Here is a 24,001-nt window from a genome sequence, read left to right as displayed (position 1 = left end):
GCAGTATCTACCACACAGATGGTTGTAAGGGTCAAATGAGGGAACAGAGGTGGAAAGACTTTATAATACAATTAACTTCTTAGTCATTATTATATAATTAAATTTACAAAACCATATATCTGTTGTATAAGGGAAACTCACTTATGTGAGCTAGCCCTAACTTGTTTTTAAAGGCCCTATTCTAACTCTTTAAAAATGTGGGGTGATGGGGCACCTGGGGTGGCTCAGTGGTTGAGCATCTGCCTTCGGCTCAGGGCCTGACCCCAGGGTCCTAGGATCGAGTCCCACATTGGGCTCCCCGCAGGGAGCCTACTTTTTCCTCTGCCTGTGTCTCTGTAGTTCTTGTGAATAAATAAATAAAAATCTTTTTTTAAAACTGTGTGGTGATTCCATGAAGCACATCTTATGGAGACAGAATAGGACAAGATTTGGGTCAAGGTGGATGCTGGCTGACATCTGTAGCAAAGAGCACTTAGGAAATCCCTCCATTAGGATCCCGGTTGCCCACCTGTCAGTTCTGATGGCTCTGATTTTCATTAGCATCAGTAGGTGAATAAACATATGTTTGAGGATCACAATGTACTATTTCGTAGTGTTTTCGTTACTATTTCCTCTGACTTCCCATCTCACACTCTTGCCCTGGCAAACAGGAGTGGAGAAAAGTTGCAAGGTAAGTCTTCTCCACCTCCCACAAACACTCCCCGAGCGCCCGGCTCTGTAAGACCTGTTCCCAGGGAGTAAGCTTCTCTCTTCAGCTTCATTTGGCCTTGATGGAAAGTCTTCCTCTTTCTCTCACGCTTTCTCGTTGCATCACCCCAGTCCCTGCCAGGTACTTTCTCCTCCTCAGGATGTCATGATAGTTTCAAAGGGTGCCGTGTAAAAGGGAAAGCACACGTGGTGAGGTAAGTGCCTTTGACCATAACCAGTAATAACAGGCCAGTAATAATTGGCTTCCTGTTTTCCTCATGTCTCTTCCCTGAGCCTCAAGGGCTGACCTTAGTTCCTCTGTCTACACCTCTTGAAGTACTTGAATTAATTGCCGTCTGATTAGGAAATAATCTGTCCTCGGTTAGATTCCCTGGAGACAGTCCTCTGTGTGAGGTGGAGATCTGTGTGCAAGACTCCTGCTGGGAAGTGCTCTTAGGATCATGCCTGTCGAAGGTGCAGGGAGCGGGAGGGCAGGGGAGTGCTGAACACAACAGAGCTCTGGGCTGGTCCCACCAGGAGCTCTGCAGCTTCAAAGGCCCTCCTGGTCTTGAGGCAAGGACATGGAACCTTATCACCAGTCGATGGCTGTGCATTGCCCCTGGGGTGGCTGTGCCCTTGAGCTCCCTGGTTGGCAGAGGGCAATCCCCCCCGAGAGAGGTTCACCTGAGAGTCAACTGCCAACACACCTGGCAGCTGGGGAAAGAACAGGCCAGTCCTAAGGGTGTACCTAGGGACCCTCCACACCCACTACACCATCTAAAGTGGTATCTGGACATTTTTTAATGTTCAAATTTCAAAAATAAAAATGCCATTGTAGGTGAGTCTGTATTGCTAAACGTGATTCTATCCAAAAATAGTTTATAGGGGCACCTGGGTGGCTCAGGTGCCTGAGCTTCAGGTGTGACCCTGGGGTCTTGGGATCGAGTCCCACATCAGGCTCCCCACAGGGAGCTTGCTTCTCCCTCTGCCTGTGTCTCTGCCTTTCTCTGTGTCTCTTAGGAATAAATAAGTAAAATCTTTCAAAAATAAATATAGGGCATCCCTGGGTGGCTCAGCGGTTAAGCGCCTGCCTTCGGCGCAGGGCGTGATTCTGGAGTCCCAGAATCGAGTCCTGTGTCAGACTCCCTGCAGGCAGCCTGCTTCTCCCTCTGCCTGTGTCTCTGCCTCTCTCTCTCTCTCTCTCTCTCTCTCTGTGCATCTCTCATGAGTGAATAAATAAAATCTTTAAAATAAAAATAAAAATAAAAGGACACAGGACAGACATAGTAGGACTGCTATCTCTGACCCCCAAAAAAGGTGAGGTCATGCTAGAATGGTCTCCTTCCCAATAAATCGCAGAGGCTTTGACTTCACAGCAATCTCACTTGGAGTTGTGTTGAGATCCTGACCAGGGCAGCCGTTTAGATATCTTTACTTTTAAAGTGCACTCCAACCTCTGCTCCTGGCCTCAACACTTGCAGATTCACATGTGGCACCTGACCATGATCAGCCACTTCCTGTGAAAGTATAAACGGGTAGCGTGTGCGATCCTCTGGGCTGCAGTAAATAGCATGGGCCGATAACATTCCTTGCTGCCCCAGCTGACTTCTGGATCTGAGCCTTTGCCTGTCTAGACCTGTCCTAGCTTCCAGACTCTTCTGCAGCCCTTTCCCCTTGCAACACACACACACATGCGCGCGCGCTGGCATGGTATAAAGAAAGTCAAGCTTAAATGATACTGTTAACCACAGGTGTTTAGGAGAATAGAGGATCTGAACCCTGGTTTGCATTTGTTTTATTCTTCTTTTCACATACTTATTCACCTTTTTTGAGGAGAGACCATCCCCAATTTGTAGATGACCCCACAGTTACAAAAGAAAGCTTTGACACTTGTCTCTACTTCCCCATAGCAACTACTGCCACCATGGAAACCACAGGGGAGAAAGGGGGAGGGAAAACAAATACTGGTGCTCCCGGGATCTATAGGATCAGGAGGGAAGGAATGGGATCAACTGTGAAAACCAGCAGTATTTTAGGATACTTCACTAGAGGAAAGATTCCCAAGTAGGATGAGGCTGTTTGTGAGATGACCACCTTGACCCAACAGTTTCCTACCCTAACAGGAAATCTTTCTTTCGATTTGCTCTTCTGCCTCAGTGCAAACCAAAGATTAATTTGAATTAGAAGCATGTTATATTGACAATAGGAATAACTCTGGACCAACTACTGAAGGCCTCCCAGCCGTTGTAACATGAGCGCGACCGAGGTGAGAGCTTCAAACCATCCATCAGCTACACGGAATACACAAGAGCTTTGGTTGAGGGAGCAGAAACTCAAGTAGATGTGGAAAATGGAAGGTTTGGGCAGCCCCGGTGGTGCAGCGGTTTGGCGCCGCCTGCAGCCTGGGGTGTGATCCTGGAGACCCCAGGATCGAGTCCCACATCGGGCTCCCTGCATGGAGCCTGCTTCTCCCTCTGCCTGTGTCTCTGCCTCTCTCTCTGTGTTTATCAATAAATAAATAAAATATTTTTTAAAAAAAGAAAGAAAATGGAAGGTTTGAGGAGTATGGAAAGGGAAATGCTTGGAGCAACAGGTGCAATAGGAAAGGAGGCACTGGTTGGAAAAATGTGGGCAGGAAAGGAATGTGGACCTGATGAGCAGCCACGGAAGGCAGTTAAGTGAAGCAAGATGCCCCCCCCCGTATAGAAACTTCTGCGGTCATGTATAGAATGATCATTAAGCTCTACTGCAACAAGAGAAACACCCCTGGTATTATGTAGAGTCTTGGAAGAAAGCAAGAGGTGTAAGAAAGAGAGGTCAGACTTTAACAAATACAAACTTCATTTAGTTCGATATTTTCACTGGAGTTGGACTTCTCCTCCTCCTTCTCACAGTCTGGAAAGGGACCCAATGGGGGTCACTTTGGGCTGTGGGGATGAGAGGAACATCCAGTGGGTGGCACAGGAAAAACTTAGAGCCTAGACCCCTCTCAGCTTTAAGGAGCAGAACCTCAATACCACCCAAGACTTTAACATAATAGAGAATTCAGCTGCTACCTGCCTTGGGTCACTGCTATCTGGGTCCCAGGCAATCAAACCTACATCCTCCCCGATATTTACCAATGTCCCGCCTTTTTTCCTAACATACACTTCAGGAGCTTCTGCAATTCAAATAATTTCCCATCTTGTTCTTTAGTGAAAGGAGCTGTTATCCACGTCCTTCCAATAATTAGTATCAGAGAGTAGAGCTTATACAAAGGTAATTTTTTGTCAGAACCTAGGCTTGGGCAGCTATAATTCTTTCAAATATTAAGAATTGAGATGCCAAATCACAAAGAGTTGTATAGACTTTTTTATTATTTTACTATTTAAAATTCTAATCTCAAAATTGGTTAATTTTAAAATAAAAACTAGCCATATATTTGTTTTTATACATTATATACACTTGAGAAATAAATAGTATTCTAAGTGTTAAAAAAAAAAACCATCATTATATACAAATAAGGCTTCGAGCCAAATGTATAAATACAAGACCCACTGAGGAGTTGATTCCTAAGGCTTCTATTACTAAAAACAGAAGTCAGAAGTAACTGGGATGAACGGTCAATACAAGGTCCACTTTGGCTAGAAAGCATTCACAGAAGCAACAGAAGAAGCACACCATTTAAGAAAATACCTTGAATTAATTAAGACTTGACTGCTGACGTCTTCAAAATTTTGGCATTAAACAATCATACAACTTTGGCACAATGCAGATTCAAACGACATCCCTTAAACACCTAAGTACAAAGAAAATCACTCTTCTCCCCCAACTTGACATCACACCTCCTTCCAAATAAATCTCACCCATAAAAAGCCCAACCTCTTGGAACAGTCGCTTTCCCAGTTATACATTAATGAAAGGGTTCATGGTTTTATGGATGGCTCTGAAAAACAATTCCTCGTTGGTCACATCGGGGCATCTGGCAAGAAAAGGCTGTAGACGTCTGGATGAAGTTGCAAAGAGGAGCACAGCACGGGCTCGCCTCTGGGAAACCGGGACCTGACTCCACCGCGAGCTCCGTGTGCGATTGCAGGCATGTGGCTGACGCTCGGGAAGCCAGGTGCTGTAAGTAGAGCCTGTGGTGGCTCCTGTGGTGGCCCCCGCTCACCTCCCGCTGTGAGGCTCTAGTTTGGCGATGCTCCTGCAAACCTTTGGAAAAGTTAATCAGTCTCACAGCTCTCACGTGTATTCATTCATCTTAAGATCTGAAATGGGAGGCTTTTCTGAGTTCAACACAGAGAAGGCCCTGGTATCAGAGCCAGGTGTGCCAAGGAGGGAAAAACACCCTATCAAATCCTAGTGCCAGCTCTGATGACAGGTGAACAGATGTGTGCAATAGATACGTGACACTGTCTATCTTCCTGAGCAGAAGAGATTCGGCTCCAAAGCCATCACATTTGGTAACTGGCCACCTCCTGTCCCCAGCACATGTGGTGCCCCGCTTGCTCCGATGCAAGTGATGGAACACGCACGTAGGGAGTACACACGTTCACCAGCAAGAACCAGCTGAGACTATCAAAAGCTTAGGATCCTGGCTCTTAGCCCTGTAGCCTCCCCCCACCGTGTCCCCCATGCCCATCACCACGTGTGTATCCACGGATCACCTAAACTGGAAGGGAGTCTAGAAATCCCAACCCCATTGGACTCTACATCTGGAAAGGTTTATGAATACATCTACTGCCTTGTGCTAATTAAGTTTAAGTGCTTAATACACATTTGTACCATCAAAAAGTAAGCAGTGGAAAACTGAGAAAAGCCAGTGACGTGTGCTTTCAGGACAAGCCGGGCGGCAGGACAGAACATCTGACATGTGGCCAGTATCCATCGAGTGCAGCTCATGGAACCCCAACAGTGAGGGCCTCACCACTGCCCCAGGTGAGGTGCTCTGGGGCTCTCTGGGTGAACGAGATCACGGGTCTGCCACCCTGACACATGTCCGCTCCCAGCAGAAAGCCCTCCCCACCCCTCAGGTCCGCTCGGGCAGCTCACAGCCTTGCACGAGCAACTCTTGGCAGGGAAAGCACAGGCTCACCGGGCACCTTGGAGAGGCCCGGGCCCTCCACCCTTTGCACACAGGCCTGAGCTGGAGTCATCCGGGGCCAGCAGGGGTGGCAGGAGCGGCCATGCGCAGTCCCCTCCGGCGAGATGTCCCAACCATCATAGGAGGTAAGGTCCTGGGCCCAGCAAACAGACCCTTCCGGGCGCTAGGGTCAAGGCCAAGTGGGGTCCTTCCATCAGGTGGGTTGTCAGCAGGAACTCTCCTCTGTGTCCCTGGGAGGCGGGTGGGGGGGGCAGCCCCTCAGGGAAGCTCCGCGGCTGAGCCGAAGGGAAGCCTAGAAGAGGGGCACTTGGTCACCCATTTGGTGAACACAGCAGTCTGCACTTGCACCGAGGGTGTGCTCTGCTTACAATCAGGCCACCTTAGAATGGACCTGTCCATTGAGACCAAGCATATGCTTACCCTTACCTCCCACCTGATGCCCACTCCAAACACGTGCCTGGAAGGAAGCTAGGAGCCCTAGAACCTTCCCACAGCCTTGGTCTCGATGGACAGGTCCATTCTAAGGTGGCCGGATTCCAGCAGGGCCACAGGCTGTGAACATCCTTGGGGCAAGAGGCAGGACAAGAGGTGAAGGGACACAGATCTGTACAACATCCTGCATCTTCCACCAACTGGCCTACCTTCTCCCGACAGGTCAGATTCAGGGCAGAAGGGATTTGCACCCATTGTGTGCTGTGTCCCAAGCACCCAGACCCATGTCCAGCACATGCTGGGTGACCTGTCAACATGCACTGCAGATGACAGAGTCCCAGTTACCTAGTTTCATTTTTCATTCTCCAGCCATCCCGACACTTGTGAAACCAGAGCTCTTGGCCAGGGGAAATGCTGGTGTTCTCGAAGTCGTCCACACAAAAAGTCAATCTAGGAAGAAAAAGAACCTGCCAATGTAGCCACAACTCTCGTAGGGGAGTGCCTTGGCCAGCTGGTGCTTTCTGGATCCAAAGCGGGCCGAGTGAGGGGGTCTTTTCATTAGGCCACACCCGACTCAAATCTTCGGAACTCCCCCTCGCTGCTTCGAGTGCCCAAACCATGTCTTGCTCTGACACCCTCTGTGATCTGGTTCATTCAGAATCTCATCACACTTCTTTCACTTTCTACTGTTTGTTCATTGAAAAGTCTGCCTGCCTCCCGAGGCATGGCCTCTCTGGAGCCTCCCTGATTGCCCATGCCCTTGAATCTTGATAGCACGTCTACGAATGTAGTCTGTGCTATGGCCTTTGCCTCATATGGCACGGAGTCAACAATGAATGTGTTGTCCCATCTTAACACATCATACATGGCTCTGAGGTGCTCATGGATGCTCATCCCCAGGGCAGACTGCAAATGCCACCAAACGGAGGGCCCTGAGGCATTTCCAATACGGTGCTCATGGATCCCCAGTGACAAGCATAAGTGGGATTCAGCTGTGAGTCTAAATCAAAGGTTCAGAAAATGCTCAGCCAGGATCACAGAAGAAAACGATACCCGAATAACCACCGCAACCATGACATACAGGGTGTGTGGGTCTCAGCAGTGTGTGGTTAGCATGACCCATGACCAAGACATGTATGGGGCGCCTGACCCTGACATATGGGACATGCAGACTAAAAGGGAAAAGGCCACATTCAAAACAGTTTTGGCAAGCTTTGCCAGGAAGCCCACACAACCCATAAACATATAAGGAGGGGACATACCTCACTGAGATCAGGAAACTAAAACATGTAAACATGCAGTAAGGGACCAGTTTGCAGCCCTCAGAATGGTGACAGTGTCCCGCCAAACGGAGGCAAGGACAAGGGAGAGCGGGACTCTCACTCTTAGGTTGTCAATTTATCTAAAACACTTTGAAAGAAGATTTAATGGTATCTCGTCAAGTTGGAGAACACATCTAATGAAACCCAGGGCGGGGCAGGGGGCAAAGGGCCTTCAGCTGTCCCCGGGTGACGTGTTTCTAGACCAGAACCTCTCGGACAAGGGCCCCAAGCCTCCCTCCCCGCCTCGGCCACATGGCACCACAGGCGATGGATGGAAGCGGGAAACAGGAAGGGCTGTGACACAGAGAAACAGCAGACTAGGAACAGAGACAGCGGGGGCCACTTCCCGTCACCCCGAGGTTGCCCGCGACTCCCAGCAGTCCACAGAAACACGTGGCGAGAAAGCCCCCCTCTCGTGACCAAGGCCCCACGGGCTTCCCCGGCTCCTGCTCAGAGAGCCAAGGTGCAGCGTTAGGGCCGAGACACACAGGTCTGCAGTTCCCAGGCGAGGCCTGCGGTCACACGGCAGGGGCCGCGGGTGGGCCTGGCAGAGACGGCTCTGCGCCCCTGACGTCAGGCCCGGCCCATGAGCCTGACTCACAGTCTGTGAAGGAAGCGTATAGCCCTCCGAAAATCAGGGGCTGGGGAAACCAGGGGTTGGCAGCCCTCACCACGGGGGCTCCCCAGGCTGGATACCCTGGTTTGCTCCCGACACAGGGGCAAGCGAAGACGGGTCAGTGAGGCAGGGCTCCCCGAGAGCCCCGTGCAGGACAAGCCCTCCCTCCTCTGGGCCGACACTGGCGCAGCAGGTGCAACGATGGCTGGACTCCAGCCCCCACTCTGCCCCCTGCCGCAGCCGAGGGCCCGGCATCGGGACACAACTGATGCCACGGCTGCCAGAGGTCTTGCTGTACAGTGTTCACTTTTCCTTACGAAGCCATCTGGGGGGCTGCCCCAGACCCTGCAGACAGAACACTGGGAAGCGCAAGCTCAGCACAGGAGAAGCTGCTGCAGAGGCCGCCGCCCTCCGCTCCCCAGGGACACGGAGCCCAGAAAGCGCCCATGCCCCTTACCTGCGCTGAGTCTCCCCAGACTTGACCCGGATGCGCCTGATGCTCAGCTCCTTCTCCATGCTGCGGGGCTGAGACAGGTAACTGCGAAGCTCCTTCCACAGGTTGTACCAGGACTGAGCCGCCCCCTCCCAGGTGAGTTTAATCTTCAAGAGGTCGCCCAGGTCCTCCTCAGTGTAGACCAGGAAGGTATTGGTGGCATTTAGCCCAATCTGCTCCACTCTACAAGGGGACACAGGAGCAGGTGTCACTGACCTGCCTCTCTGTGGGGTGACACAGTGGTAGCACCTGTCCCGTGGGGACCACCGTGAAATGGGCCCACACACACTAGTCTCCCTTGAACTCCCAGCCCCTTCCTGCCTGTACCCCTCACCTGACACTCGGGGACCTGTCCTGCCCCCATGTGTGTGCGGCTCACACCCTGAGCCCTAGGAAGTGAGTACTTTGATGACATGACCTGGCCATCCCCACACTACACAGCATATTGCTCTGCACCTTGCGTGTGACCAACAGATACACGCTGCTATGCGCCCTTCCCACAGATTAGAAACAGTACAGGAATGGCATTTGTGTTCCAAATTTCCTACTGCCTCAGGTGTCAGGCGTTGCCTGAAATGAAACAGCAGTTTCTGTCCAGCTGATCCAGCAGCTTCTCCTGCTGCTGACTCATCCAGGAGCATCCCGCCCAGAAAGGGCTTGGTGGGGAGTGTGGACCACAGGGGCCTCTGGAGCCACCCAGCCCATCCCGCCAGCACTCAGGCTACACTTCCCTGCACTCGTTCACATGCTCTCATGCTCGCTCATTCTCACACTGACTTGTCCTTGGTCCCGAGCCCATCAAAGGGAGCTTGCGACTTACATTTCCAAAGGCAGAGTCTGGGAGTCTGCGCTGGTGCCATAAAGGGTGACATAAAAGTTGGGTTCGATTTCTCCCACATTCTTGTAGCTGAAGATATGGATTTTCATCTGATAATGGTAAACTGCGGAGATAGCAGAACAAAGGCATGTGTGAGCTTTTCTGGTAATCTCAGGACACCCCGACTCAACCTGAGTCACCCAGCACCCCGAGTTCTTAAGGGTCCCTCAGTCCAACCCAGCCTCCCTCTGCTCTCATTCAGCCCGATGGGATGAGGGATCACTACAGTATAAAACAAGCCCCAAACTTGGGAGTTTGGGGATCTGAGAGGGGGAGCTGGTTCCAGCCTAGCAACTCTCTAGCTGTGCGACCTTGAATTAAGGGCCAACGCATTCACTCTCTGAGCCCCAGCTTCCTCTATAGGTCAAACAGCACCCACAAAACTGCTGGGTTTTAGAATATGTTGTAAAAATGCACAACATCATGCCGACTCCCTCTTGGTCCATTCTCAGGTTAGTTGTGACACTCAAAGGAGGAAAATACTAAACAGCTTCACGAAAGCCAAAGGCAAGGCAACGAAAAATTCTGATCTTAATACAAATTCAAGGTATTGATATTGTGATCACACAATGATGATACGCAGCAAAAGAGTTCCCACCACTTATTCGGCAAGATCAGCTTTCCTAGGGTGCGCACAACATCGTGTGATGTGCAGTGATCTGAGTTCACTGTGCCTCTGCCACACGTCCTGGGTTGGGACCTGCCCTTTCCACAATATGGAACTGAGAAGAAGGGAAAAGATGAAGGCCATTGGGCAGGCGCCAGGGGGGATGGGGGTTACCTCTGAAAGGCATGCCCGCCCGGGTTTTGAGATACATTTTGCTGTTCCTCTTGCTCCTCGTTTTCTTCGCGTTGTAGCCGATACTATTACACCGGTTCTTCCGGCAGCTGAGACAGATCCCCTTTTTGAAGCGATTTGAGTCTGTGCACTGGAACGCAAAACTCGGCTTGTCCTGATTCACCAGGGAGTCAACAAAGAGGTGCACGGCCCGCTCGTGCTCACATTTCACCACCTCCGTGATTGCTGGGGTGGGCAGAGAACACACAGGATGAGCCTCTCATCAAATACAGATCACGCCCCCCCAAGGCCCAGAGAGAGTCCCTAACTTGCTCAGAGTCACACGATCAGATGGTTACAAAGTTAGGAGCATAATTTGGATTTTCTAGTCCACGTACATCATTATCTCTGGTCACCAGAAGCTAAAGCCAATCGTTCCTTAAATTGGAGGACCTTAAGAAAAATTGGACAAAGCCATCCCATCCCTTCCTCGGTAACACCACTGGCCTTAAGGATGCCGTCACCTCTAAGCCTTCAAGGGCCACTTGGATATGATCACACTGAGAGAGGGCTACAGTCTTAAGACTGCATGAGGGAGTGGGACATCCAAAGGGCAGAGCATCAGAGCGCAGAGAACCAACAGGGGCCAAGACCTCGCAATGCTGGTGGGCCCTGGGGTAGTGATCGAGTGGGAAACCTGGGAAGAGCCCGGTTACTCCACCACACTTGAGTTTCAGCAGCAAATTCAGTTCAGCCCAAGTGTGCTGGGAATGGGCTCAGGCATGCAGACGGTAAATCATCAGTGAATGGAGACATCATCTTGATTTTACTTTTTTAAAATGTCACAAAAGGGGCACCTGGGGGGCTCAGTCAGTTAAGCATCTGCCTTCAGCTCAGGTCATGATCCCAGGTCCTGGGATTGAGTCCTGCATCAGGCTCCCTGCTCAGGGGTGAGTCTGTTTCTCCCTCTGTTCCTCCCTCCTGCTTGTGCGCGCGCGCTCTCTCTCTCTCTCAAATAAATAAATCTTGTTAAAAAGATAAAAATAAAATGTCACAAAAAATTAAATTATAGTGCATCCATGCCGTAGAATATTGTACAGACTTTTAAAAGAATAAGGTAAGCAAATCTATGTGCTCTGGTGTTTAAGAATATTCATTATGTATATTATGACTAAAAAAGTAAAGTTACAGAACAACGTGATTTCAAAAACTATAATCTCATACACACACACACACATTTAAAAAGAAAACCAGACCAGAAGGATACACACAAAATTGCCCCCATTGGCTACCTTTGAAGAGTAAAGAGGGGGTGGGAGAATGCTCTATGCAACTCTGCATTGCTTGACTTTTTTTTCCCCAACAAATATATGTTCCTTTTCTTGTAAAAAGAAATTAAGCAATAATAACCAGGACCTCAAAGTATGAGAATGCAAAGCAGAGGCCAACAGATTGCTGTTAATAAGCCCACAGAAAAATGAACGGTACACGGGGTTGGAGGCCCCATGGAGGGTGTGCATGCAATGAAATGAACATTGGTGGCAGCAAGACCAGCTCGTGCTGATTTTGGAGGAGCTGTGATCACCCAGTGAAACCTCTACGTGAGGCAGAAAATAGGAACTTACTTCCATATGCAATTGAGCCCAACACATCATTGAGTCCACAGCCTGGCTGGAAGTCCCCCCCATTGGGGTAGATGTCGATGTGGCCCACAGGCATCTGGATCCCAATGCTCAAGCCGAAGGAACGTGTGTAAGTGTGGAGGACATCCACGAAGTCTGCGTCGTCAGGGGACAGCCTCCTATGGATGTCCACTCCTTCAAACATGGGCCCAGCAGGATCCAAACCTAGAGTGGGAGGGGGAGCCAAGACTAGCTGTGTTGGGTGGACCAAGGGCATGAGACCTGACTTACGAGTAAGCCCATGTGTGTATAATGAGGCCTCCTCAGAGCCAGCCCCCTCAACCTGAAATAGGGTGATGCATGCAGTCAGGGACCTTTTACTTTCTTCTGAAGCCTTCAGAACTGTCCTGACAACTCAACTGACTCAGAAAACTAGCTGCCGGGTTCACAAGGCCATGCAGCTCCCAGGATCCCCAGACCATCAGAAATGAAGCCATTCTAGAAAGAACTCAGGCTAGCCTAACTAAGCCATTCATCTCATTTATTCTCCCATTGAAAGCCTTCCACGGCCTTAGTGTAGCAGGCTTGTCATGGAATAACCAGGCTACCCACATCTTCTGGAGGGAGCACTCAGTTTTCCCAAACTGAGCTGTTTGCATGTGGACTTACTCTTCCCCTTCCTTTAGCGATGAATCTGGCCCAAGGGTGGACTGGTGAAATCAGGGGTGGAGGGCACACCAGACTTACACTGAGGACCCGTGTCCCAGGCCTCCAGAATTCCTGTATTTTGCAGCTAGAGGGAGAAATCTTTTTGCCTATAGACTTTCTGCACTGCCCAGGCAAACAGCAGCATAGAGAGAACTGGTTCTCACATTTGAAACAGCACAAATATCACTGGGAGCTTGCGGAAAATCCAAAGTCTATTAGGTGGCTACATAAACGTCTGGAAGGATACACAAGCCACTGGCTACTTGTATATATGCGTGCAGCAGAGAGGTGGCAGGGAGGACCTAGTAGGTGGCAGCAATGATAAGAGACTTTTATTTTGGAACCACATGAATGTAAACCATCCGAAGAAAAGAACTGGCAAAGCCTGAGTTTCGGATTCCCCAGCCCCCTAGAGATTTTGATTAACGAGTCTGGTTTCCCCAGGTGATTATAAAAGGAGGTGGTCTTTGAATTGAATCTGAAGATCCTAAAAGGAGATGGTCTGTGAATTTCCAGCCTGAAGATTGGAAAAAACATCTTCCACCTTCAGTATCATCGATAAAACTGAACCTGAACATCTTAATCCACACAGTTCATGTGAGATATTAAGAGATTAAGTGCTTGTCAATGTAAGTACTAGCTGCTATTACCAAGCTCAAGTGATTGTGGGAGCTGACTTCATGCCAGCCTGGAGGGCCCTCTGCCCTACAGACACAGGCGAGGGCCCGGAGGAAGCTGAGAGTACTGTACACTGTTTAGTCTAGAACAGTGGTTCTCAGCTGGGAGTGAGTTTGCTGCTAAGGGGAAATTTGGCGATGTCTGCAGACATTTGTGGTTGTCACAGTTGTGGAGAGAGAGAAGCTGCTAGCAGCTGGTGGGCAGAGGCCAGGGAGACTGATAAACATCCAGCAATGAGCAGATCAGTTCCCACAACAAAGCATTAGCTGACCCAAATGTGAACAGCACTGAGGCCCAGGCACCGTGGTCCAGAAACACCACGTCGGAGGAGTTAAGACCAAGAACAGAGTCATACAAGGAGGAGATGGGTAATAGGACCCCCAAGCCCCAGTGCAAGAGAACCAGGGAGCACACAGTGAGCCTTGAATCACTGGGCTGATTTCAGGCTACACAGCAGGCAGAGCTACCGTCTGGAGTCAACAGTAAACTTATGAAACGCGTCATGCATGAAAATAAGCAGGTTCCAGAAGAAGTTTAGATAAATGCCTGGAAGCGCAGGGTGCCTGGCGGTTCATCAGCAGCCCCAGGCCCAAAAGAACAGTGGCACAGGAGCAGTGACCCCCAGCACCGCCCGAGATGCCTCAGTTCAGAGGCTGCCAAGGGCTGTGGTCCCAACACAGGCAGCCGCCCCCTGCTTCTTGCTATGTTTTCTGGAATTAAAAAAAGAGAGAAAGAAGACCATTCTGCTTTGCAACCAATACAAGGGAGGGGCTCTTTGCTTGATGTGAATAAAAGTCTCCACCAGACCATCAGAGCCATGGAAACCCAGCTGTGCCAGAGGAATGCAGGCAGTGGCAGGGCTCCTGGACAGGACTGGCTGGGTGCTGGGGGCTGGGGCTGGGGGCTGGGGGCTGGGGGCAGGGGCTGGGGGCTAGGGGCTGGGGGCAGGACCTGGGGGCTGGGGGCTGGGGGCAGGGCCTGGGGCCTGGGGGCTGGGGGCAGGGCCTGGGGGCTGCGAGCTTTGCCTACCCGGACTGGACTCACCCAGCCCAATGCATAACCAGGCCTCACAGACTCTCCGGGGAAGGCTGCCCCATTTACTTTTTTCTCACCGGGAATCGGAGGGAGCTCTCGTCCCCTCCAAGAAAAGCAAAAGCAAAGAGCCACCCTTTCTTCCATGCAGTCAGAGCCCTTCCAAAGACATTCTCTTCAGCCAATGAAAGTTGCACACACATGCACACGCATGCACACCCCAGAGAGCCTCTGCACGGAGGCCTAGCAGGGCAGGGCCTGCTGCCCTTGCATCACTGTTTTATATCCACCAGCAAAGGAGAGGAGTGATAGGGGCTGGTGGCTGGGTGCGGCCTCCGCAATCTGCCAGCCTGCATTTGAATCCTGGCTCTGCTACTTATGACGGTTAGACATTGATCCCATTATTTCAGCACAGAGTCCCCGTTTCCCCACCTGTAAAATGAAGCCAAGAGGCCCCCGCGACCCCATTGTGACAAGTCTTCGAGCTAGCACCCAGTACCTGTCACAGCTTAGCTTAGGTGGTGCTTGACATTAGGAAGCATCTGGCCCACAGTCTGTAGAGTAGACCCTTAACCCTATTTCTTAAATAAATGAATGAATCCGCTTATCTGTTTATGACTAACAGAAATATATGACCTCTTCCCTAGCACAGCACAGAATTCTGTCAAAAGCCAAAGAAGGTAAAACTGGCAAACCCCAGGCCATAGCTCTAATCCAAGCAAGACCAGGGTTCGGGTGTTGCCCCTGTTGGCCTCAGGACCCCACTCAAGCTGCAATCTGGTCCTTGTACCCCTTGGGACCACCTGGTTCCCTGGCTCATGGGGAGTCTACTGACACAGAAGAGGAGTACACACCCGCCTCCCCCATCGGGCGAGCACACAGCCACGTCAGGTGAGCCCATCCTTGAGGTGCTGAGGGTAGAGGGTATAATTTCCTGAACACCTACCAGGCCCCCACCGCAGAGAAAGGCTGGAGAGAAGGAGCGTGCTCGGGACACACAAGCTGCACGGAGCACTGATTTTAGCATTCCGTCAGCAGAGCCGTTGTCTCGGAGGCCACCACCCAAACAGGCACTGGGAGGGGGGAGGAGTGGGTGGAGGGTCCCAGAACACCCTCCCCCAGCCCCATCACTGTCAGATTCAGAAAGAGGGAAAGGGAGGATCCACAGCTGGGGGGTGTGGAGGGGACACTCCTACGGGCTGCAGCTTGAACGAGGCGGGCTCTGAATCTGAGCGTCTGGCTGGGCTGGGGGCTGCGTGGCCACCAGAGCTGGAGTGGCTTACGGCCCCGCACTGCAGCTACGCGGGTAGGCACGGGCAGCCACATGGTCCTGCCCCCTGGGTGCTCGGGCCCCAAGATCTTGGGAAACAAAAAGGCTCTTGAGGTTTCCTAAATCAAATAACAGGACCTATAGGGGTGTGTGTGTGCATACATGTGTGCACGCTAGACCAAAGCCCAAGGATGATGTGACACAGGCCAATACAATCTCACGAATATATATATATATATATATATATATATATATATATATATATTTTTTTTTTTTTTTTTTTTTTAAACTACTCCATTAGCTTGGTACTAAAACATGAACATCTACCTTTACTATGTCACTTGTTAGCTAAGGACTCCTCTGTTTTAGACAGGACTTCTTTGTGTTTTAAAATAAAAGCACTGCCGGGAAAGACACAGATCATATCTTTCCTTGTAGATGACCAGTCGGGTCCTGGTATCTTGGAGGCAAGAAGGAAGATGGGAGTGAAGAAAAATAAAAGAATTCCGGAAGGAAGATAAAATTTTAGGGCAACATGGGGCTCTTGGAGGGCTCAGTGGCTGAAGGTCTGCCTTCGGCTCAGGTCATGATCCTGGGGTCCTGGGTCGAGCCCTACATCCTGCTGCTGCCTTTCCACCTGCTCCCTGCTGATGCTCTCTCTATCGCTCTTTCTCTCTATCTCAGATAAATAAACAAAATCTTTTTTTAAAAAAAGTTTAGGGCCACAAATTTGCCATTAATTTCAGCCTGGAGGAAGCTCTGTGTTACAGAGTTGAGGAAGCATAACAGTGGAAAAGAAAATCTTTCACACTTTTCAAATCACTAAATGATCGAATCCAAACACAGATCAGAAGTTCACCAGGATGGAAAATGCAAATTTCTTACTAACGACCCGGGTACCAATACCAGAAGGGCTTATTTAACAATGAAGTTTAAGTACCCTTTCTAAACAGATAATGACCACTAATAAGCATGCCAGCACACAGTGGGAAAAGGCTGGTGGTGGATGAAACAGAAATGAGGTGGAATTCAAATAAGAATCCACCAGGGTTCATTTCCCTTGAGGTCCTAAGCATCACTGGCAGAGAACAGAGTGAGCCCTCAAGGTTCACAGGTCAGGATCCACCGAAGTTCTGCACCTTGGTTATTTGCTGTTTGCCCCCGGGCATTTCCTTGCTCAGCAGACCAGACCGGTGGTTTTCAAACTGGTGCTCAGGGACCCCGAGATTTCTCTGGGGAACCGGAAGGCCCGTAGCAAAGCTAGGACTGCCTAACATCTACCTGGCTTCGACTAGAACGTCCCTTCTACCTGTCTCATCTATCGGGGTCCCATACAAGGTCAACCTGAAAGAAGGACTCTGTGACCAAATAGAACCCTTGAAAGCTCTGGATTAGATATTCTCTGGGTCCCTTCCGAGGCTAGCCCTCTAGGGCCCCCATGTGCTGCTTCCGGGGGAGTACTGCATTTCAGAAAAGCCAGCTCGGTGGAGCTGCTGAGGAAGCTCAGGGGTCAGCCGATCACGTGGGAAGCAGAGCCTACCTGTGATCCTGCCCACCGTGCCTTTCACGAAGTTGCCAGCGTACCCAGCCACGTGAGCTCCGAGGCTGTAGCCGATCAAGTGAACATTCCCGAGAGAAAAATCATCCTTCTCCTGCAGGAAGCCACAAAAGTGTGTGAGTGCAGCGTGCGGGTGACCCTGAGCCCACAGGGTCCCGACAATTCAATAATTCTATGGCAACAAGGAAGAGCCCTGGGAACCAGAGACAGAGACTTTCCAGGGCGTGGCCCACATGCCTGGCAAGGAGACAGGGATGGACACAGCCAGGGAGGAGAAGGCAAGAGGCCTTCACGGCACTTTGTGTGCCTAGTGTTTGGGGCAAGGGGGGTTATGACTAGAAGCTACACACCTGACCCTTCGGCTCCATCTCCCTTCTCTCAGCACTATGGGAGGTGGGGTGGCTACATGGACCACTAAGCCACCAGGATCACTGAGGACTAAGTGCCAACCACAGCCTACTCTTTCACAGCCTACAGCTTCTTAGGCCCCAGAAAGTGCTAACCTGCTCACCACCAGCCCACCCAGGACCCCAGAGTGGAAGCATCATACCCTGAAATGTCACTTCACTGGTTGGGGGAGGAGATGGGGCTTTGACCCCACAACTCAGAAATTGAGCCCTACAGAACAACCCAGGCAGAGAGCTGAGGTACTGCTCGAGAACCCTGCCCTGAATGCTATCAGCATGCATCAGACTCCACGGGCAAAAGGAAGGTCAGGCTGGAAATGCCCCAATAATGGGGTTACTTTGCCAGTACACCCCTGCCTCCAGGTAGGTCCGCAGATCTCAGGCAAATCATTAACTCATACAGAGTGAATGTAGGACCTTGGCATCTGTTTCCCACGCTTAATATTTTAAGCGTAGCATTAGGCTGCATATGTTGGAACCAATGCTCTCTTCTCCCTGAGGACCGCCACCCTTCCAAGGAAAGAGCAGACTCTAGTAAGATTTCAAGATTTCTTTTTCTTTTTCTATTTCTTTTTTTTTAATTCATAAGAAACAGAGAGAGAGAATGGCAGAGACACAGGCAGAGGGAGAAGCAGGCTCCATGCTGGGAGCCCGACGTGGGACTTGATCCCGGGACTCCAGGATCAAGCCCTGGGCCAAAGGCAGGCGCTCAACCGCTGAGCCACCCAGGCGTCCCAGATTTCAAGATTTCAAGCTGGTCCTGGCTCCTGACAATTCCCAACCTGAATGACCTGTCAGGCAAATGTGGTTCTGACAAACAAAGGAATAGGCAAGATCCGGAGATATATCAATCATCAAAATGCTTTCCAGAGTTCCAGCTTTCAAGTATTTCAAGCAAAAAGTTGAATCCCGAAGATACTCTTAGAATCCTGAGGTTCACGGAGCTGTGTTTTCTTAAGAAGTTTCAGATTCAAGATCTTGTTTGTAAAAGCACTTACCTGCAGCCAGTCAAGCATCCTGGCAACACTGTATCCCACCACTCTAGTGTTATTGACGGCGTCTGTGTAGAGCTGGTGGGCCAGGGGAAGCCAGTCAACCACCACGACGTTGGCTTCCTTCTCTCTTGTCTGTAGGGCTGACACAAGTTTGTACAGCCAACTTTCAAGCATGCCACTCATCTGCAAAGAAAACAGAACATTTGAAAACATTCTTCTTAGGGGTTTCATAAGTCCTAATGAATATGGAATTCAGTTCCATGACCCTCTCCCTGGCCAATTCCAGAGCTTTCACAATGGCTGCTCAGGCACCAAACACTTGCACGTGAGCAAGGCCAGCCACAGGCAGGACTGCTGCATGAGTGTTTGTCTTCCATTGCTCTTTCTATCTTGCTTTTCCCAGCAGAAGTCCCACAGCCGGTGTCTCACGCTGCCACTTACTGTCCACTAGGCCTACGACTAAGCGATAAGTGTTGGTAGCGATTCTGGCCTGGGGTGGGCATAAGTCCCTGTCACAGACAAGCAAGTTGCCCCAAAGTCAGATGGGAAAGGTTGCCCTGGTGAATTAGCTTCTCTGTCAGAGATGCAAGGAGATGCTGTCTCGTAGGCAAACTCTGAGTTAACAAATGACCCCTTCCCACAATCCATGTCTGCCATCCCTCTTGATTCCAGAGTAGGGAAGATCTGTCCCTGGAATCCCAAATTAGAACTCAGAACACATTTTCCCACAGAAACAAAGTTATATATAGTGCCTAGGTCCAGTTGTAAACCTATCCACATGTACATTATTAGATAAATAGATTTTCTGTGCCTGGCCTGGGAACCCAAACGCCATTTACAATCTTGCCTCTATGGGAAACTGCTGTTCCAAGTTCCAAACAGATTACAAAAGAACTTTCTGGAATGCGACCCATTTGTAAGTTGCAGGCAGTCTGTATTTGCATTCTGACGGGGGGGTGGGGGGGGTCTTAAAAAGGTTCAATTGCAGGATTCTAATTGTAGGCTGTGGGATGAGGATGGATAGACAAGCACCTAACCATCTCTTCGGGCACACTAGGGAGATAGGCACTTGCCCCCAGGCCTGACCCCAGCAGTTGGTGATAGACCTAAAGACCCAGAAAGCATGTCACAGATATGAATTTCTCATCATTAAAAGGAAGAATGTCCCCTCCCAATTAGCCCAGGCAGAGACCTACTCACTTAATAGTGTCATTTTCCTACAGACCATCATTATATGAATGAATGAACCCCTCACTGGTCAAAAGCTTTTAAGCTGAGCATTAAAGCCCTTTTTTGTTGAAGTTTGTCATGGGCCTTTCAATGTGCATTGCTCGGCTAGGGCACATAAAGAGCCCCAGTGCCTTTAACCGGAGCCATCTCTATACAAACAGGAGGGCACGGTGCCAATGGCGGCCAGCGAGCCAGGCCAGCTGGCTCTTCAGGGACTCTCAGAGCCAGTCAAGTTGCTGCCGCTCAGCTTGGCTCTCAGGGAGGGACGGCCCCCGCCAGGCAGTGGTTGACCAATGTAATTAAGTGTAATTAGAGGGCCCCTCAAGAGCCAGTGGAGCTGGACCGCTGCCTTCAGGAGAGCCACTCTCCGAAAGCCCGCTGTGTGCCAGCATTAAATGCCACCCTGCTGGAGTCCACATTGCCCCCTCTGCGACGTGCCCATTACATTCTTCACAGCTGTCTGAAACACAAGCAGCCCACAAGAGAAGGGGGAGAGAGAGAGCACAGAATCTGGAAGCACCAGTCTTCTTTTAAATCAACCAAAACAAAGGAAACCAAATCTTGTGTCAGGCTGCGGAGCTTCCCCCACCGGCCTCACCGTCCACCCATGAATGATGAAAAAGGTTTTGGCCGTCACGTTGAAGCCACAGTCTTCCAAAGGCTGGTCGTGGCCGACGGGGAGGTAGCAGCCTTCATGCTCCGAGTCCTCAGAGGTGCGAAGGTTAAATCTCACAGGAGGCTTGGCAGTAACCTGTACGTCCCTGGCTCTGTGGCGCTCATCTGGGGGAAAGAGAACAGGGCATGGGTGCACCTAGTGTGGGCTGGGGAAAACGAGAGATCCGGGGTCTAGTTCTAGTTCAATCTTGAACGTGTGACTTAATCCTCTGGGTTTTAGTTTTGATATCTGCTGACTGGTTTCTCCTCACTTCCCAGAAGAGTTGCAACGCTATAATAAAGGGACGTCTCCTCAATATTTAAGAATATTAGTTGTCACAGGCACTAAGTACCGTGACTCTAAAATAAACAGGTGTCTCTTGCTTTTCTCTCCTCTTCTGTATCAAACGAGTTCTCTTTCCTCCCCTCACATGACTACTTAGTCCTTGATTATTTTCCTGAAATGCTTGGGACCAGCTAAGATTCAGAATTCAGAACATTTCAGATGTTAGAAAGGCATTAGGGTACAGAAGCCATGTGATACATGAAATCCCCGGTGTAGTCGGGGCATCCCCCAATTATCAAACACACTAATATTTCTGTAGGGAAATACATAACTACACACCAACTCGAGGGCAAAAATAAATATTATAGGCAGCTTCGTGCCAGTTCTGGTCAGTTTTTGCTGCCAAATGAATTCAGGGCGGGTAAGGCCAAGTCTTGCTGCCAAACGAATTACCAAACAAATGTTCCAATTTTGGAAGATTCTAGATTTTGGAATTAGAGATAAGAAGCCATCAGCTATCACACGACGGGCTTCCCCTAGCATTCCCAGCTAGATTCCAGCACTTACTCTGAAGACCTCCGGCATCCTCAGGACTCCCTGCAGTACCAGAAATGTGCCAGACATTCTTTCAGTTTGTCAAATAAATGACTGAAGCCATGGGGAAATTCGTAAGAGCAGCAAAGGCTACTTTCAGCTCCACTGCTCACACACAGTGCCCCGCTCCCAAAACACTGATGTCCCTGTGGCCTCTTAACACGAAGCACTGGCATCGCCATGCTATTACGGACAGTCTTAAACGAATCCTTCATCCAGCATTCTTCCAGCCATCCAGGAAACTATCCATCCCCTTGTAACAGGCCAGGAAATTAACAAATCGAACTCTCCTGTCACCCAGAAATCAAGGGGGAAAAGTACCAAATGACCACTCTGGGAGTTTCATTTGTCCCAGAATGGATATCAAATCAAATGGATCCCAAATGAAATCATGAATAGAGAGACCAAAATGGTAGAGAAGGTGGTGGTGAAGAGGGTGGTGGGGAGGAAAAGAATACACCTGATATAAAAAGGACAGAGTTCCAGAAAATGCATGAGCAAACGTCAGGTTGACCAACATTAAAGTGATGAACAAAAGCCCCAATAGCAGAAATCTGAACCATGGACAAAAATAGTCTGCTGCCCTGATTCCCACCCAAATAGCCATTCATAGAGACCAGATGGGGAATTGTAGGAGAAAAAGAAAACAAGTCTTCTGGCTTCCTGGGGCACATTGGTGGATGAACCCACATAGTGCCATACCAACATTCACCTGAGCATCTGGCCTTCTCTGACCCCGGAATTCTCCAGCTTTATTACTACTACGTTCGGCCTGGGTCACTTCAACCTCTGGGACTCCGTGACTTTTCTTCATCCCTGTACGCTCTGGGATCCTTCTGTTCCCTCCTTCATTCAGTTCCCTGCTCAGTGTCAACCTCTCAGGGAGGGAAGCCTGACCACAGATGAAAACTGGCCCACCTTTTCCTTCAGCACCCTGTTTCTCCCTCTCTGCTTTACTTTTTTCCTACTGAGCATCATTTATATCTTTTAATGGGTTTATTGTCCGTCTTCCTACTAGCTCCAGAAGGCAGGGGTCTCCATCTGTTTTGTTCATTGTATCCCCCACACCTAGAAGACGGCCTGGCACTAGGTGGGCACTGAAAGAATGGCCCACAGATACTCAGAATTGCGGAACCCATCAGTTGGAAGGAACGGTAGCGTTTTACGGGAGAGGAGCTAGAGATGCGACTACCCCGGTCACACTTCTAGTTAGCACTAGAGCATGTTGAGTAAAGCAAGGCTCTCTCATTCACCCAAATTAACGCGCCTGCATGTCCATAAGCTGACATGGACCAACATCATTTGGCTCAACCTCAGAAGAATAGAAGATGAAATAATGGGGTGCTGTGTAGGGGATCTCCCCTCTCCACCGCTTCACTAATTGACCCGGCACCCCAGGTGGGTGACCCTACCCTCTTCCGGCCAGGGCAGGCTTCCTCTAATGGGAGAGACTGCCATATAGAACTCAGAAGAAAGAAAAGCAGCATCCAGGAGGAGGAAGGTGAGGAGAGGTGGTGAGAGCAAGAGCAGTGACTGGAAAAGGGTGTAAGGGAGGAGGAGGCTGGCCGCCCGGAGCAGTAAGGCCAGCAGCTTCCCGCAGTCACTCGTCCAAGGCTCCCGCAGGTACTAATCCCGGCTCTGCCACCTCAACTTTCCAAACACCCACACCCGGGTTAGGAGGGGGGCACCAGGCGACGTAGCTCTCTAGCACCTTCTTGCCTCGCAAAGCGAAGGTTGAAGAGCGGCGGGCGGGACCGCAGGGATCCGGGGAACCTCCTCGTGGAAGGGGTGGGGCCGGCCAGGGCAACCCGGCGCCCTGCAGCCTCTCAGCGGCGCCCCCTCCCGCCCCGCCCCAAGTCCTCGTCGGACGCGCCAGGGAAAGTCACCTGCGGAGCCGAGCAGGAGGAGCTCTGGGGTCGTAGGAAAGACCAGAGGATTCGGCGGGAAGCAGGCAGGGCCGGTAAAGGGGTGGACAGGACACAGAGGGGACGTGGCGCCCGTGGCGGGGGGTGGGTGGGTGCGGGGCTAATGGGACTCGCTGCACCGTACCTTGCGGCCGGGCCTCCGGCCCCCGGGGCGTGCGGCCCCCCGCCGCCAAGCAGCAGCAGGCGGCGCAGAGGCAGAGCAGAGGGACGGAGCTCCGCATCCTTCCCCGCCGCGCCCCCTTGCCGCGCGCGCCGCGACGGGAGCGCGTCTCGGGGTCTCGGTCTCCTGGCCCGGAGCGCCGGCCCGAGCCGCGGCAGGTGCGGCTGGCAGTGGAGCGGGGGCTGGCCCGCGCGGCGGGGGGGAGCGGCGGGAGCGGCGGGAGCGGCGGCGCCGGGGAGGAGCGGCGGCGGCGGGAGGAGCGGCGGGAGCGGGAGCGGCGGGAGGAGCGGCGGGAGGAGCGGCGGGAGGAGCGCCAGACCCGGCTGCCCTCGCGCGTGCCGCCGCCCGGGGAGCCAGAACCGCCGCTGTCACTCCTCGGGCTCCCGGCGAGGCACTTTTCAAAAGTCTGGGAGTCATCTGACCCATCGCCAGATGGTGATCTGCATAATTTATTCCTGCCCCCGGACTCTGATTGGTCACACCTTCGTGACGCCAGAGCCGAGACTCCGCGGTTTGAATGGAAGCGCCGCACACCCGCCGCGGGGACGCCGCACGCGCGCGCCTCGCCCCCGCCCGCCCGGCCCGCGGCCCGGC

The 24,001-nt window shown here is 51.2% G+C and overlaps 1 protein-coding gene across 1 annotated transcript; it reads right to left on the bottom strand.

Moving 5' to 3' along the window:
- Window positions 1-4,025: 4,025 nt before the first annotated feature.
- Window positions 4,026-23,593, bottom strand: LIPG (lipase G, endothelial type). The gene is made up of 10 exons (XM_072734791.1): window positions 23,372-23,593; window positions 20,387-20,568; window positions 18,562-18,741; window positions 17,139-17,250; window positions 11,914-12,135; window positions 10,292-10,534; window positions 9,454-9,574; window positions 8,598-8,816; window positions 6,548-6,652; window positions 4,026-6,062 (listed from the first exon to the last, which is right to left on the bottom strand). The coding sequence occupies exons 1-10, from the start codon at window positions 23,466-23,468 to the stop codon at window positions 6,029-6,031; spliced, it is 1,515 nt and encodes a 504-aa protein (XP_072590892.1). The 5' UTR covers window positions 23,469-23,593; the 3' UTR covers window positions 4,026-6,028.
- Between the last annotated feature and the right edge of the window lie 408 nt (window positions 23,594-24,001).

This window comes from Vulpes vulpes, chromosome 13 (assembly GCF_048418805.1).
Source record: "Vulpes vulpes isolate BD-2025 chromosome 13, VulVul3, whole genome shotgun sequence".
NCBI lineage: Eukaryota > Metazoa > Chordata > Mammalia > Carnivora > Canidae > Vulpes > Vulpes vulpes.
The sequence above is the reverse complement of the archived record's forward strand: the minus strand, read 5'-3'. Positions and strand labels throughout refer to the sequence as shown.

What these genes read in the sequence shown, in the direction of transcription:
- LIPG (XM_072734791.1), bottom strand. Translation starts at nt 23,468, where the DNA reads ATGCGGAGCTCCGTCCCTCTGCTCTGCCTCTGCGCCGCCTGCTGCTGC. An exon ending in GCCGGAGGCCCGGCCGCAAG is followed by an intron (nt 20,569 to 23,371) that starts GTACGGTGCAGC and finishes TCTTTCCCCCAG; the next exon opens with ATGAGCGCCACAGAGCCAGG. An exon ending in CACGGTGGGCAGGATCACAG is followed by an intron (nt 12,136 to 17,138) that starts GTAGGCTCTGCT and finishes CTCCCACTCTAG; the next exon opens with GTTTGGATCCTGCTGGGCCC.